General features: G+C 57.7%; 1 protein-coding gene across 4 annotated transcripts in view; it reads right to left on the bottom strand.

The window, feature by feature from the left end:
* CACNA2D2 (calcium voltage-gated channel auxiliary subunit alpha2delta 2) overlaps window positions 1–16150 on the bottom strand; it is a 140078-nt gene that overhangs the window by 110715 nt on the left and 13213 nt on the right. For all 4 annotated transcript variants that reach the window (XM_032411347.1, XM_032411351.1, XM_032411350.1 and 1 more), the window contains exon 2: window positions 2665–2746. In XM_032411347.1, the coding sequence (XP_032267238.1) occupies window positions 2665–2745 (81 nt within the window). In that variant the 5' untranslated portion in view covers window position 2746. The remainder of the gene's footprint in view (window positions 1–2664; window positions 2747–16150) is intronic.

The following is a 16150-nucleotide window of genomic DNA, read 5'->3' on the forward strand; positions in this document are numbered from 1 at the left end:
CTCCCAACCCATCATTGCTGGGCAGGGGCTGGCCACACAGGCCCTCTCATGTGCATCTGAAGGAGAGCCATGGTGACTTAGTCAGGTCTGGGGTGGCTTGTAGGGGGCGGGGAGGTTGGCTCCCTCCCGCTCCTGTGGGATTGTCCTTTTCTTCTGGAAGTCTTTACCTGCTTTCCTGCCGCCCACCTCACCAGAGTGCCAGGCGCCAAGAAGCAGCCCCAGAGCTGTCAGCGGGAAGTAAGAGGCTGAGGAAGCCGGTGAGAAAAAACTGGAGCAGGACAGAGAGCCGCCGGGGAGCTGGCAGCCGTCGGCAGGCAGAGGGATGCCAGGAGGAGCCAGCCGGGAACGCCAGGTCAGCACTTCTCTGACTGTGGCCAGGCTGGCCACCGCCGCACCAAGCACAGACCCTGCTCCAACCCAGCTCCCCACTTCCCCAGGCTCATCCTGCCCAGCCTTCCAAGAGGTGCCCGTAGAGGAGGAGCAGGCAGGGGACAGGAGTCAGGAGCCCTGGTCCAAGCCCCAGGGCTGCCACAGCCAGCTGCATGACTCTGGTTGTGGCTGGCCGGGTAGGGGTGGGGGAAGATGTGCTCACCGAGGAAAGTGTCTGGAATCACTCACCTCCCATCAGAAAGGGAGGGGCCAACAGGTCCTCGGAGTGAAAACTCCAATCAGTGAGGGAAAGTCAAATTTCTAGAAAAGGGGGTGTATCTGTGTCAGCCCATCCACTGTTATTCTCATCACCTCATCCTCCAGCCAGATCTCCCAGACACGCCACAGACCAAGAGTGAGGATCAGAGAGGGTCGGGGACTCGCCCAGCAGCACACAGTGGGGATGCTGAGCTGGGCTTCCATCTCTGGTTCTCACCAGCCAGGGAGCTCAATGGTTCAGACAGAACCAAATCTCATGTATGAAAATGTGTGCATTATCTTCTTACTGGCAAACTTTCGGGGTCTGAGTTGCCCATGACTATAAAATAAACAATGTCCTCAAGCTGGGAATTCAAAGCACGGAAGATTCTTGACCGGAGGTGCGTAGTTAACTACTTATGGTCGTCTTATGTTCCAATACAAGACTTGGAAAGGCACACGATGCACGTTCCAGGGTACTATCACTTCTTCATTAACCTACACTGTTACACTCGGCAGCACCCACTTAGAACCTAGTCCCTGCCGGGTACAACTCCTGAGCATAAACTCACTTCTGTTCTGGAACAGCTTTTCCTACAGAGCCTTCTCTGGAAAGCTCTGCTGGCCTCCAAGTACGGCTGAGTCATTGAGAGTTCACGGGAAGAGTGGGATGGGGGTTACTGCAATTCAAGCCCAGCAATTAGGGCAGGGAGGTTCAGAGAGACTGGGCCACTAGGGGGAGGATACCCAGCAAGCTGGGGGCTGAGACCTCCAGACCCGGACTCCCGCTCCCCGTCACGCTGCCACCTTGTTAGCCAGCCCTGATCAGCTGCATCTGTGCCGGAGGGACAGCCCCATCCACAGCCAGTGGCGACGTACTCACCGCCAGCCCCATTTCCTGGGTACCTGCCCCAAGCTAAGCAGGGGGGAAGGACCAAGGCTAAGACCCCATGGTAGCTTCCCCATTCACCTGCTGATCCCAGCGCTGAACAAGAAGGATGTCACGAAGAGGGTCCAGACCTGGCCTCTTGGCTGAATCACCTACAGAAACTCTGTTTACTCTGCTGTTCCCGGACAACCATCCGCAGGAGAGCCCTGTTACTCCCCTGCTCGGTTCTGGTCGGGCGTGCTGGCCCAAGCCTCCAGCAAGAGCTCCTCAAAGTACCCCCAGGTCCCTGGAAGTCCCACCCAAGCACTCCAAGAGCTCAGCTCTCCGAGCCTCTGCATTTCCATATAAAGAGCGACGGCTCAGGGACCTGACAGCGACACATTTTGCAGCCTTCTGGGGGTGACGGATGGCCCGCTCTTCACATCACTATTTCAAACATTAACATAATCTCCGAGGATGAATGTGGTCGCTCGCACCTAATCAATCACCCCTCCTGCCCTGATCCCTCAACTTGCCAAGCACAGGCTTTCAACCCGTCTCCTGCTACAGCGCCCTGAGCGGCCAGCGCCGCGCTCCGCTGTCGTCGGCCTGGCCGCCCCACTCATCGTGTGGACGGTTCCTCAACCTCTGTGCGCAACCGCACCCACCGCACCCTCCAGGGCCTGGCCCCCTGCCTCAGGGGCTACCTCAGACACAGACCTCACCCACGTAAAACCCTGAAATTCTGGGGCGCCCGAGTGGCTCAGTCAGTGAGGCATCCGACACTTGATTTCGGCTCAGGCCATGATCTCGGCGTCGTGGGATTGAGCCCCGCGTCGGGCTCCACGCTCAATGCAGAGTCTGCTTGTCCCTCTCCTTCTGCTCCTCCCCCCACTTGCCTTCTCTCTCTCTTTCTCAAATAAATAAATAAAATCTTTTTTTAAAAAAAACTTGAAAGCCCAACACCCCGACATCAGAGTTCACTGGCTAGTGCTCAGTACCAGAAAGAGCAGGCCAAGTCCTGGAGGAGTGGCTGTTTTTCTAGTAATTTCCCCACCTGCCCCACTGGGACCAGCAGTGGCCAACCTCACTCCTTATTTCTGAAGCCCTTCTCCCATTCCTACTCAGAAGAGGGTCCCTGAGCAGAAAGCAAAGAGCACCGGGCTTACCTCACGGAGCTGTTGGACACCCCCAAAGATCCGCATCACGCCATCGATCTCTTGCTCCAGGCGCCGGGCCCAGTGCTGCATCCTGTGTGCAGAGAGGAGAGAGGTGTCAGGAGGGCCCCCCTCCCCAGTGCTGGGACAGCCCAGCGCCGAGTGACCTGGGCGTGACCTGTAGCAGCCACTCCTTCAGAACCCGATCTTCACTGGAGGAGAAACAGAGACTAGGAACCGGAGTAAGCCTGTGATTCCCTTTGAAGCCTAGACCTGGTGGCCCAGGCTCTCCTCACGTACTGTTGGGCGGCCAGGGAGGAGAGCGGGTTGTAGTTTAAATGCACCGAGGGAGTCCAGCAGCTCCAAGAAGCCTGCAGGGAGACTATTTTTCACCGTGAAGAGCCAGCCCTTGATGTTGCTGCTCTGAATGTGGGGACTCTGGACACCAGGGAAGAGGGGAACATGAGTGAGCCATGTGGGGGCTGCTGGATCTCAGAGCCTCCTGTCCCCAAGGCTGGGTGAGGCCTGAGGAAGGGGAAGGAACATGAGTCGCTGCTGTCACCACCAAGTCATTGTGTAGCCGGGGGCAGCTTCCTGCCCCCGTGGGCCTCATCTGAGAAGTGGACGTGGAGATTCTGGTGGAGGCAGCCCTCATCTTTCCAGCACACAGATGCTATCTGAAGCTCATTGCTGCATGCTCCACATCAACTGCCCACCCACAGGTCCAGTTCAGACCATTCCGCCCCTTTGCAGGGGCTTTGCAAGCCCCATGAGTCCTTCACCTGAGCCACCAGCCTAAGCAGGTCTCCTTCACACTGGTGTTACTCTGAGCTCGTTCTGACCCGTCTGTGTCTGTTTCCTCCTCCAGAAAGTGGGGATAATTTGGGGCCACCTCATAGGGTATGAGAAGGACACATGAGAACAGGCAGTCAAAGGTGCTGCACTGGGATACTTGTGAGCCGACAGGAGGGACAGGTGGCCTCAGGACCCAGTATTCTCAGCCCACACCCACGGAACAGGAGTGGCATCGGGGGAGAGGCTCGGTCCACGTTCTAACCTGTGACCCTTCCTTTAGGCAGTGCCAGATCAGGTGAGCAAAACCATACCAGGGAGATGTTCTCCACACTTCCCAAGGTGTTCTCTGCTGTGACCAAGGTCCGCTGCCCTAATGCATCTGAAAAGGTACCTCAACGTCCTCATCCCACCACACAGAGAACAAGGCCATTCCAGGGAGGGCTCATAGGAGAGTTACCACAAAGATTTAAATACACCACGGGTTAAGCACAGCCCATAGGGCAAGGTAGGGGTGGGGTGACGCCAGCCCGCCAGTCTCTGGAGGAGTACCCTAGAAACCATAGGATCCAGGAGATCACATCTGGCCCTAACACATGCCCTGGGCCTGTTACCTCTCCCACCTTCCCCAGTGTCACTCAGGGCCAGGACTCTGCTAGCTCCCTGGGTCAGAAGAGCTCGAGCCTCCACCCCAGCCCCCTGCCCCACATCCATCCTCAGGCCTGTGGCTGGGGGGCTGGGCCTGTGCCATTGTGTGTGCCCGGGTCGGTTGGCATGGGAACTTGGAGCAGGAAGCGGGCGGATCACTAATTGCAATTTGCCAAGCTGAATGTCAGGACCGTGATGGAAAAAAAAAAATCAACATCAAAAGAAATAGGTATTAGCTTCAGCTTGTTGCTGGCTGGGCCACAGCCTGATGCCCACCTCCAGTCCCCACCGCAGGGAAAAAGCTAACTCCAAGCCCAGGAGGAGGCCAGGTTGCAGACCAGGCTACAAAGGGCAATCAGGCCTCCGCTGCTAGCCAGGGGAGGGCAAAGCCCAGCAGAGAGCGGAGAGCCTGCCTGGCCCCTGCTCCTATGTACCAGGTGCTGATCGCGTGGCCGTGGCTGTGGGTGGACAGTGGGGCAGGTGGCTGTTTATGCTCCTGAGACAGAGCCCGGGGGCCGTGGGGGGGAATGTTGAGGTGGGATGTTGTGTCCAGCTAGGTACAAAAATGGTTGAGGTCAAGGAGTTGATCTCCAAAGGGAACCATTAACTCTGCCCTGGCCCTGACCCTGACCTCAGCCACTCACTGGTCCAGGGGACGAATGCCAATCATCATCGTTTCTGGGACTCATGTGCACAAGGGCACCCACGATGTACATGGAGTGGTGCCAGCATGCCACCTGCTCTCTTGCTTCAAGCCTCACAAAGCAGCGAACATTATCATCCCCAATTTACAGATGAGGAAACTGAGGCACAGGGCCTTTAGGTGACCAGCCCACGGTCACCCACCCAGGAAGCAGCAGACATGGAGCCTGATGCATGGATGTGCTAGAGTCAGCAAGAGCCACGCAAGAGTGTGCACCTCCTCCCAGCTCTGCATTCAGTATTGTCACTCTGCGAACTTGAAATCGGCCATAGTGGGAATATTTATACCACAGAAATCGGCAAATGCTACAAATTGCAGTTCTTTTTCCCCCTGGAGAGTGAACTGTAAACATTTACTAGCATACCACTGATTTGGCCCCAGGCTGTTGACTCTTTTCTAGTGTATCTATAGGTCTCTGGTTCTAGGATTTCACAGATAAGCAAAAGAAAATTAATTGGAAGAACAGACATGGATGCCAAGTTTTTATTTTGCTCAGACAACACATTATTATTATTATAATCACCATCATTTCATCTAAAAAGGCTATTTCAACACTAAAAGAATTTTAGAAGAGCCAAATCTCAGGATAAAGTCCAATTCTTTCCAAGATACACACACTCTTTCCCTCCCTCTCTCCCTCCCTCCCACTGTCTCTCTCTCACACTCACAGACACACACACTCACACGCATACATTCACATGCACATACACACGGCCTCCCCACTTCCACCCCCAGGCTGAGCAGCTCCAGACTCTGCTGTAGGTCGCAGAGACCGGTCCGCCCATGACACGGCAGGACACACACATCCTCCTGGGGGCCGGGGGGGGGGGGGTGGCTCTAGCCCTTGGTCTGGTGCCCTGAGCCTGATGGACAGACAGACCCCAGGCCTCAGCAGCACCATGCATCAAAACAATGCCAGGGAAAACAAGTTACTCTGATTATTCACCTAAACCAAACCCAATTAGAAAGGCAGTATGTGTCCCAGTGTTAAAAAGAACATGATAGATAAATCATTTCACTGTCACTGAGATGAGAGTACGTGGGTTCCAGGGTTTGGCTGGCGTATCAGTGCTGGCTCCAAGGCGTGACACCATGGGACAAAGGAGGCCGGGAGTATCTATGCACCCCCACAGCTCCTGTCTGAAGGCTGGAGAAACCACCCTCCAAGCCGAGGCTGACCTGGCCAGGCACAGCTGCACTCCCTCTGGCAGAATGGCATGGGGGCTTTGGAAGTATGCGGGACGTATCTGGATCCATGGCCCCACTGGGTCAAAGGCAAGCTGACCAAATATGCCTGGGCTCCCATCAGCCCGGGGCCAGGTGCCTGGCTCCACAATGCCTCCTGAGGGCTGCCCATGGGTCACCCTCCCGACAGGGTAGGCCCACCTGCTGGTTCCCCACATCCCTGTGTTTTTCCATGCTCTTCACCGAGATGACACTGCTTATCTCCGAGTGTCTCTAAGTGCCAAATTAGCAAGACAGGGAGGCGAGAGAGTGTCTGGGAGGAGGCACGTGCAGCCAGGGGCTGCAGCCCTCAGGATGACTGGTGTGGGCAAGAGAGGCCGAGGACAGAGCCCTGCACCTCTGTGTCCTCTATGTGCCTGAACGCAGGGAGGTGCAGGCACTGGGCCCCCATTCCACAAATAAGAAAACGGAGGCCCCTGGCAAGGATGGGTGCAGGGCCACATACTTAGCATCCTCCTGGCTCCCTCAGCTCCCTGACCCCACCCTTCCAGGACAGGGCAGCTTCTGGGAAGCCTCAGGCCCCGGCGCCTGTGTGACCACGACCTTGGGGAGTTGAGCTCCCTTCAAATCTCAGTATTCCTGTCTGTAAATAGGGGGAATGACTGGCTGAAAAGCTTCAATGGCCAAATCCACATGGCAGCCTCGATGCATATTTACCAGGCACCCCTGGGGGCTACGAGAGCACCCAATACAGTGCCCCCGTGCTCAGGAGAGCTCCCATGAATGCCTGCACTTGGCGAGAGGGGCACGGAGGGAGGGAGTGTGGCCAGGATTCCTGGAAAGGGTGAGAGAGAGGCAGGGAGTGGGCACAGGGCAGAGGGGCACTAAGCCCGGGCCTGGCAGACTGAGGGCAGCCCAGTGGGAAGAAGGCCCAAGGGGCTGCAGGACGCCAGGCCTTGCTCTCCAGGTCAGGCTTCAGAACCAAGAGGAGTATGTGAGAGAAGAGTCACTAAGAGGTAAGGGAGCGAAGCCATCCCCATGTGGGGTGAGGAACTGGGGCTGAGGACCCCCTTCAGCGGGCAGAACCACCAAGAGCCCAGCTCGAGGCTGGGGAGGCCCTGGCCAAACTACAGAGCCGCCCTGGGGCCTGGAGCTCTGAGGCCAGCAGCACGGGCTCTCCCAGCGGGGAGGGGCAGGGCAGGAGGAGGGGGGAGGAGAAGCCCCGGGAAGGGGAGGGGCGGAAGAGGGAGGGCCTGTGTGCAGATGCAGCAGCACAGATGAGACTGTTGCCAGTTGTTAATTTTATGCCGAAGTTGTTGATCAGAATGTGATTTAATTGTACAGTATAATCCAGGCTTTTGGAATAAATTATGCAGAAAACTCATCCATAATTAAACAAATCAAAAAACCAGAGACAGGTGACACGGCAGGTTTACCCTCGGAGGGCGCGGGTGGGTGTGGGAGGCCGGACCCTGCAGAAGGGCCAGAAGGGAAGGAGGCAGGCTTTGTTCCAGAGCAGGCAGGGGCAGGTCCAGGGAGGCCAAGGCCTAGTAGGGGCCTCAGGACTCCCAACCTCTGCCTCTGCAGGCCTCTTTACCACTATGGAGGCATTCTGCCATCAAAGCCCTGCTCGGACTGCCTCCACCAGGCAGCCTGCCTGGATGAACCTGGTTGCCCTGGGGACCTCTGAGCCATCTACCGTCCTCCCACTAGCTCAGCAGAGCAGCCATCACAACGGGGCAGGTGGGGGGCGGGGGGCAAGGGCGGAGCTGCAGGTGAAGCACGAGGGGTGGATGGCAAAACAGGACGAGGCTGGGGCAGGTGAGGGGTGTGGGGGCCACCCGCGGCTCAGGGCATGTGAGCCAAGCCTGGCAGTGGTGGCAGCCCACAGGTCTCCTGCTTCTCTCGTGACAGGCTGGCCAATTATTCTCCCGGCTCTGGGGGAGGCAATGATTTAAAATAAATTGCTATTTAATTATTCTGATTATATTTCAGCTGGCCTGCCATCTCCCACCTCGGTGCTTTCACAGTCTTCTGAAGGGGAAAGAAGAAAAGATCGGGCGAGAGAAGGGTGGTAAGGGACAGACAGATGGAGAGACACAGACCTGAAGAGAGCCCAAGAGAGCTGGGCTAGAGGGCCTGCATCAGGCTGACCCTAGCCCAGGGGAAGATGACTGGTGAGTGGGCCTGGAGAGGGTGTTCGTCCCCCGGCAGCCACCCAAAGCTCAGACGGCAACTGTGGCCCCTGCTGAAGCAGCCCTGGCCGTGGCCGGCCCCCCCTCTGGACCACAGCCACACTGCAAACGGCAGGAAGCTCAAGGCTGCACCCCGGGACTGTGGCATTTCCAGAGCCACCTCCACCAGGGAGTCCCTCCTGACTGCTCGGGTGGATGTCCCTTTCTACCCAGACTGAGTGCCAGGATCCAGTCCTGGCTCTTCTGAGGCCTTGAACCAGACATGTCCTTCTAGGCCTCGGTTTTCCCATCTGGAAAACGGAGATAAAGCTCACCACTTGTCTACCTCTCAGGACCCAAAGAAGAGGCAGGTGGAAACCACGGCCCCACGGAAGGGATGTCAGCAGTGCTGACTGCCCCACACACTCATGTGCACAGACCCACAGTCCAATCTTCCTCAGACCTGCAGCTCACTAAGGGGGGATGGCTGTGCCTCTTCCTTAGACTGAGGCCTCCAGGTGGGGTGCAATCCCTCCGGAAGGGCAGGGTCTCCGTGATCAGAGCATCCTTCCCTTGTGCACTCGGGAGAGAAGGCGCTTGGGCCTCGGCGTCTTTCGGGGCTCAAAGCCCAGGGTATCACCCCTGACCCTGATTTGATCATAGCCTCCTGAGGATGGCAGAGGGCAAAAGTCTAGTCAAGGTCATTCGCTCCTGAGAGGCCAATTAGGTCCAGCCACTCCTGGCCAAGGACATGAGAGTGCCTACAGATGTGGAGGCCAGTCAGCACAGGGTGATGGGGAGCATGCTGGCTCAGCCAGTGCAGGGTGGAATGAAGCTCCCCAGCTAGCCACCCATCCCTTCAACAGGTAGACTGAGGCACAAGACTCAAAGGACTGGCCCATCTTCAACTGATCTGTAATTCAGCTAAAGAAACCCCTATAGTGTGAGCAACGTGGTACCTGCCCCCCCCACGTCATGCCCCCCACCCCCTCATCCCACGTACTTAGGGACAAAGGCAGCCCATTTACCACAAGCGATTCTCAGAGACCCTGGGGAGCTGGGGAGGGGCTGATGCTGCCGAAGTTCGAATTAGTCTAAATCCATTGGCCTCGACGATGTGTATCTTGGGACCCTGCCCAAATACTGCTCCTTAATGAGGTTATTAATTATGGGCTGTCCCTTCCCTATCTTTCCCCGGGAAAAAGCTTTCCCTTCTAGTTGGCTCTCGGCTAGGAAGCAGCGGTGGCAGCGAGACTGTGCCTCCCCCCTCAGACTAACAGTGAACAATCATCTGGCTTTAATTAGGGCGCTGGGTCCAGCCCAGTATTTACTCCTAACAGCTTGATGGGGGAGGGCAGGAGAGACCTGGAGCCAGAGAGCAGCATGGCCCAGGGCTGGGAGAGCCAGGCAGCCCACTTGGCCCAGAGAGGGCTGGAGGGTGTCCAGACTCACACAGCAAATGGTCACAGACCTCAGCCTCGTTCCCCACAATCAGTGCAGGATTAAGGGTCCACAGGGGCACCAGCAGTCAGGAAGGACCCATAGATGAGGCAAGCCTCAGCCAGGGACGTGCTGGCTGAGACAGGGGAAAAAGTTTCCCCAGTAGCATGGAGGGTCACCCGAGCCTGACTTCTGTTTCTGCCATGGTTAGCTGTGTGACCTTGGTAACATCCTTTCATCTCTCTGGGCCTCTGGTAACTCATCTAGAAAGTGAGGTGGTTGTCACACCCACAGCCACGGGGGTTCCTGAGCAGCCCCTCAGCAGGACCCCCCTCACCATGCCTGGTCTGGGGTTTTCCAGCAGTAGGAAGAAGCCCCTAAGGGGGACTGCTCCAGCTTCCACAGGAGCAGCTCTTGCAGTACTGAGTGGTCGGAGAAGTCACCAAGGAGCAGGGGAGGAGTAGGGATCCAGGCCAGAGCTCAGCTTGGAGGGTGGGGAAGGGCCCTGGGGCCATCTCTCCCCCAGCCCCTGTTGTACGAGGCCCTGCTCTGTGGCCCACATCTAGCGCTGTGCTTGGCTTCTCCAGATCTGTTTCTCTCTCTCTTTGCCCAAGGAGGGGTGGCCTGAGACCTCCACAGGCCATTTGGGGATTCATTTCCCAAGGGCTCTAACTGGGGTCTTCCTGCCCGGGGCCTGCGCCTGTGAGTCCGGCGTCACAGCGGCAACAGACTCGGACTCTCCCTGCACTGCCTCGGTTCATCCTCACGGCAGCCTAACCCTCATCCCCACTCCTCAGAGGGGAAGACTGAGGCACAGAGCAATTGAGTGATGTGGCCAAGGTCACACAGCTAATGAATGCCCATCAGGATGACACACACCTCTCCTCAAGTCTCAAACGCCCAGGTGCTGGCGAGCCATGGCCACTTGGACGTCTAACAGGCCTTTCAAACTGAATGGATCCAAAACTGAGACCCTGACCTCCCTCTGGAGCCTCACTCTCCCTTCTCTCCCTCACCGGCCACCTCCCCTGGCTCAACTGATGGCAGTTCCCTCTGTTTAGGCCCAAAGCCTCAGGGTGACCTGGAACCTGCTTTCTCTCTTTCGGCAAGTCCTGTCGGCTCCACCTGCTGCCCACTGCCTACCACCTCCCTGGCCCACAGGCTGCCTGGGCCGCCACCATGCAGTCGCCGGCTTCTGCTCTCACATGCACGCGCGGCCAGGGTCCTGTTGGAACTGTGTCCTTCCTCTGCAGCTCCAGGCCACCAGAGGAAGGGCAAAGTCCGTCCAGTGGCCACACTCCCGATGGCATCCTTGCCCTTGCTCCTCAGGCCACACTGGCCTCCTCACTGAGGCTTGAATACACTCCTGTACTCTGTGCACAGGCTTTCGCACATGCTGTTCCCTCTGCCTGGACTGCTCTTTCCTCAGAAGTCCAGGAGGCCCCTCTCTCACGGCCTCAGGTCTCTGCACATGCCTCACCTGCTTGGTGAAATCAGCTTCCCCACCCCACTTTAAGCTGGCCCCCCCCAGCAGCGACCGATCCCCACATGCCCCCTGGGGTTACTGTTTTAGCCAGCATTCCACCAGACCTCCTCTCTTTTGTCTACTGTCCGCTTCTGCCCTGGGCCAGGAGCCTCGAGAGAGGACCCTCCTGCTCTTCGGCCTGGAAGAACAGGCCATTTGCTGAGTGGCGGTGCCTCCCCAGAGTCGGAGTGACCTCCCCACCATCCTGCCCTAGCTGGCGTGTGGCCCGCGAGGAGGAGGCAGGTAGGCTGGGCAGCAGAAGCCTGCAAGGGGCTGGAAGTGCAGAGGCTGCCCCAGGGCTGGCCCAGGAGGCCCTCCCTTTCCCTGGCTCCTCTCCGTATGAATTATTAAAGCTCATTTATGATGGGCCTGCCCAGGCCTGTGGCTTCGGTGCATAATTCATGGCTCTCCCAGAAGGGCTGGGTGCTGGGCCAGACGATTTTTCCAGGAAGCAAGAAGAAAGTTCGGAGAAGGAGTAACCCAGACCTGGGCTGTCTTCCGCCTATCTCTGTCTCCCTGTCCCATCTGGGGGCAGCCCAGCACCTCCACCCACCCCTGCCCCATGGTGCCTTCTCCCGCACACTTGGATTCTGGTTCCTGGGGCCTGAGTCCATGGGCTTTGTGCAGGCTCACCCACTCCTATCTCTGTGCCTCAGTTTCCCATCTGTGGACAGATGGAGTTGTGGTTTTTCAAACCGTAGTGACAGCAGGAATCATCCACGTTGGCTCCCCTGGGGGGGGGCAAGCATCATGGGTCTCCAAAAGGTACCATCACCCAGATGTCATTCTTTGCGAATTTCCCAGCAGTCTAGAGCTGGGATGAAGCAATGAGCAAGAGGAATTCGTGAACCAGCTGAGGCCTCCCCAGAGCAAAGCAAAGGGTCCAGGCCAAGGACACAGGGTATCTGCCAGCCACTCTGCCCAGGATCCACCGTCTGCTCCCCAGGCCAGGAGCCACCTGCCCTAGTTAGTGGCACAGATCATGGCCATTTTTGGGTATGCAGCACCTGCTTCTCGCCCCAGCATATTCCCTAGGGAGTCAGGCACAATGGGAAGGTAACCCCTACCCAGGCCCATGTAGCAAATGGGTAAACTGAGGTTTAGCAAAGCTGACTCTTAGGAGGTGGACATATTGATGCAGCGCCCTCCCCCCCCCCCCCCCCCCCCCCCCCCCCCCCCCCCCCGCCGTGCCCAGCCCTGTTCTGTGATGGGTGGAACCAGCCCAAGCCTGGTCTCGGGAGGTGCACAGCAGGGTTGAGGCACCTGTAGAGGTCACCAGGTGAGTCAGGGAGGAACCCAGGAGCTCCAGCCGCCTATTCCTGCCCCACAGCAGGAGCTGAAGCCTGACTAGAGGTGGCAACAGAGGCTCTGTCTGTGTGTCACCAACTACTCCAGTCAGATTCTGTGATTCACACGTCCCCATCTCCCCTCCTGCACATCCTCCCCACCCCCCAGCATGAGTCAAATCCTCGCTGAGCCACAAATAGCTGTCCTCTGTGTGCATCTTCAACATGGCCTCCTGCCTTGAGGAGAACAGACCCCCCCCCCCACCAACTCGGGGTCCTCAGTTCCTCCTCAGGGCAGAGATCCCCCTGTGGAAGCTGGCAGGCCCCTGGAGGGCACCTAGGTACAGAGAAGAGGTGGAGCAAAGACCAGAACTCAACCTATCAGGGCCAGCTTTGTTCTCTGGCCTTGACTCACCTCTACTGAGTGACCTCTACCAGGAAGTCTTCTGGGATTTCCCCCACCCCCTCTCAAACCCACAGTCCTTACTTTACCTTATGGACTCTTGCCTTTAAGTCGGGACTATAGCCTCGTCCCATCATTAAGCTCCCTGTAGAACTTAGCCTGCAGTCTGGCAAAGAAGAGTCTTCTGGAAGTGCCTAGGGATAGATTTATCCAAATATCCTCCCCTCACCAGACTGCCACCTGCCCTGTTCACCCACCTTAGCAGTGAGAGAGAGGCTGCAGGGCAGGGCTGGGAAAGGGCCTCCAACTTCCGCAGGTGGCATAGCCCCGAGGAAAGGACCAATGATGTGGAGCGCCTACTGTATGCTGGGTACTCTGTGTGCAAATTCCCACTGACGTCACAGCACCCTTGGCTAGGTGGGGACCAATCCAGGCCCGTCTCATGGATGAAGACTCTGAAGCTCAGGGGGTGAGCAACACACCCAAGGCCACAGAGCCAGTCCGTGCTGAGCCAGAATTTGAACCCAGCAGAGTATGACTCTGGAGCCCAGGCCCCGTCTTGTAGGGCCTCCCTAATCCCAAGGTGAATGCCAATGGCCAGGATTTAAAGTAGGAAATAGGGTGCAGATAAGGGCTGCCCTTCATTTATGACCTTTTCCAGCTTTGAGAAGGGGCCCACCCTTACATCCGGGCCCCTACCACCTCCCCAAGCAAGCCAAAGCTGGCTGTAATTGGGAAGTTCTTCCTTATGCCCTACCAGAGCTCTCCTACCGCAGGCATGTTGTCTCAGCAGTGAGGAGCCCAAGCCCCCTCCAATCCCACCTTAGGGAGCCTGGACTAAGACTGGGGGGGTATACCCACTTCCTCTGCGATTTGCTTCTCACTAGTGCCTGACTTCTCGAAGCCTCGAAGCTGCATGTAAATTGAATGTGAGTGCTCAACCCGCCTTGACATGCTTTGGGCTGGTTACTCTCAGGTGCTCTGTGGTGAATCCTTTAGCAATGCAAATCCCCTCTGCGGGCTGTGCTGTGCGGGATCCATGGCAAGGAGGGGGAGTCAGGGGCCACCTCAGCGGCCGCACCTCCTTCTGAGGAGCCCCAGGGAGGTGGCCAGGCCAAGAGGAGCCACTCTGCCTGGTGAGCCTGAGCTGTCCTTGGGGCTGGCCTGAGGAGAGGCAAACCCAGCAGGGCTTATCACTGACAAAATAACTCTGCAGGTGTTTCCCACCTTCTGCAAATTCTCTGCTAGCTTGCTCTCTCTTCATTCATTCATTCATTCATTCATTCATTCATATGGTTACTGAGCCAGGCTGCAGGCTGGGCACCCGGAAGGGATACAGTGGTGGTCAGGGCAGATGCGGGCCTGCCCTCAGGAGTATGGAATTCAGGCAGAACAGACGTGTGATCTGCTTCAGACCCGATGAGTGGAGGAAGAGGAGTCTAGTGAGCCTTGAGGGGTGGCATGCAGGCTAAGGGGACTGACCCAGCCTCAGGGGCTAGCCAGGTGAAGGAGCGCTGCAGAGCTGGTGGGCAGTCCAGACGGAGGGTGCAGCACGTGCAAGGCCCAGCAGCAAGGTGAGCCCTGTCCAAAGTGATGTCCTGTGAACACACAGACTGACCCTGGGCACCAAAGCAGGCTGCTCTCCCACACAGAGTCTGGCAGAGCCCACCAACCTCAAATACACGGGGAGCACCTCCACGTGCCGAAGTGGGGAGGGTGGTGGGCTCCTGATGGCAGGGAGACAAGGAGAGCAGGCCCTTGTATCCCCCTTGCGCTGACCTGTGGGGCACCCCTGCCAGGGTATCTGCCCTATGTTCACCAGCCCAGTTCATAGGCACCCAAGGCCAGTCTGTGAGAAAGAGGGGGGCTGCCTCTCCCCATTTCTCAGATGAGAAAAGCAGGGCTCAGAGTGGCTGCCCGTCAACTTTGTAAATTTTGTTTAACACAAAGGTTACCTACTACTTGCCCTGCTGGGAGAGGTACTGAATGCTCGGCCCCCACCCTCTGTGAGCTCTCCATCTGGGAAAAGTAGAACCTGGGCTGCATGGGTGTGGAAGCACCCAGGGAAGGTGGGCCCTCCGGGCAGGGGAGAAAGGGAGACAGATTGGTGGCAAAGTGCTCAGTCTCCCAGGAACAAATTCCATTTACTCATTCACTCCGGACTAACCGCTAACCGGTGCCCATTACAACCAGGTCCTGGTGCAGAGCCTCCTGCCCTGGGCATCCCAACACTGCCCCTTACTTTGTAACTTGTGACCTGGACCACCCCCCCCCCAAGCCCCCTGGCCGGGGGCAGCAAAGAGCCCTGAGGCTCAGCCCCTTGTACATTAGAGGTTGGGGATAATATGACTGTCTGCACGGGCTAGATGGGGGCTCCAGCAGGAAGACCCTCCTGCTGCCACTCCAGCCAGGGGTGCCCACAAGTGCAAAGCGCTCACAATTTTCCTGGTATTTCTGACACAGATATTGTCACTAAAACACCCTCTCTTGTGACCAGGCACATAGCAGGTGCTCAAAAAGTGTTGGCTAGGAGACCGGATGCTCCATCCTCACAACTCCAAAGTACGGGAAATATGGTCCCATTTTAAAGATTAGGAAACTGAGGCAGAAAATGACTCAAACAAGGCCATATACGGGGCTCTCTTTACGACCCACAGCTCCCCCCGCGCTGCCCCCGCCTCAATCCCCATCGCCTGGACCGGGCTTCCTAGCAGGCAGCAGGCAGGTGCAGCAAGGCCAGCAGAGCCCATGGCTCTGGGTTCTTCTGGAAGCCCCATGGAGTCCCCACCCTCCTCCATGTTCGAGTAATGGCCTCCATACGCCACCAATCTGGAAATGACCTGTGAAATTTATTTCCCCCGGCGCGGGCTCAGGAACCATGTAAATCATCCCGCTTAACGGCCTCTGGGATTGTTCCCTGCCCCCCCCCCCCCCCAAGCTGCTCTGCGCCAGGGAACTCGGGGCCGCAGGGCCCCGGTCATAAGCTGAGCAGAGCGCAAACTGTCCTGGGTGCTAGGAGGCACTGTCGGGGGGGGGGGGGCAGCAGGAACAGGTCAGCAGGGCAGGGATGGAGCCTGCCTGGAGCTTAGGACACTGGGGCTGGATCCGAATGGGCAAGCCCCGCCCCTCCCCCACCCCCTCCCCTTGTCCTTGTCCCCCCATCAGTGGCCTTCTCTCAGAGGAAAGTGGGTCCGAGTGCTTTCCCCGGGCCTCCACAGCCTTGACTGGGGGAGGCCCAGGACCATGGGAATGGCAGGGACCCTGAGAAGGCTGGTCAGAACTCCACCTGGAGAATGAGCCCTGGCTGCCCCACCTCCCCCACCACTCCCAGAGGCAGTGTCT

This window comes from Phoca vitulina, unplaced genomic scaffold (genome assembly GCF_004348235.1).
Source record: "Phoca vitulina isolate PV1807 unplaced genomic scaffold, GSC_HSeal_1.0 scaffold13, whole genome shotgun sequence".
In the NCBI taxonomy this organism is placed as follows: domain Eukaryota; kingdom Metazoa; phylum Chordata; class Mammalia; order Carnivora; family Phocidae; genus Phoca; species Phoca vitulina.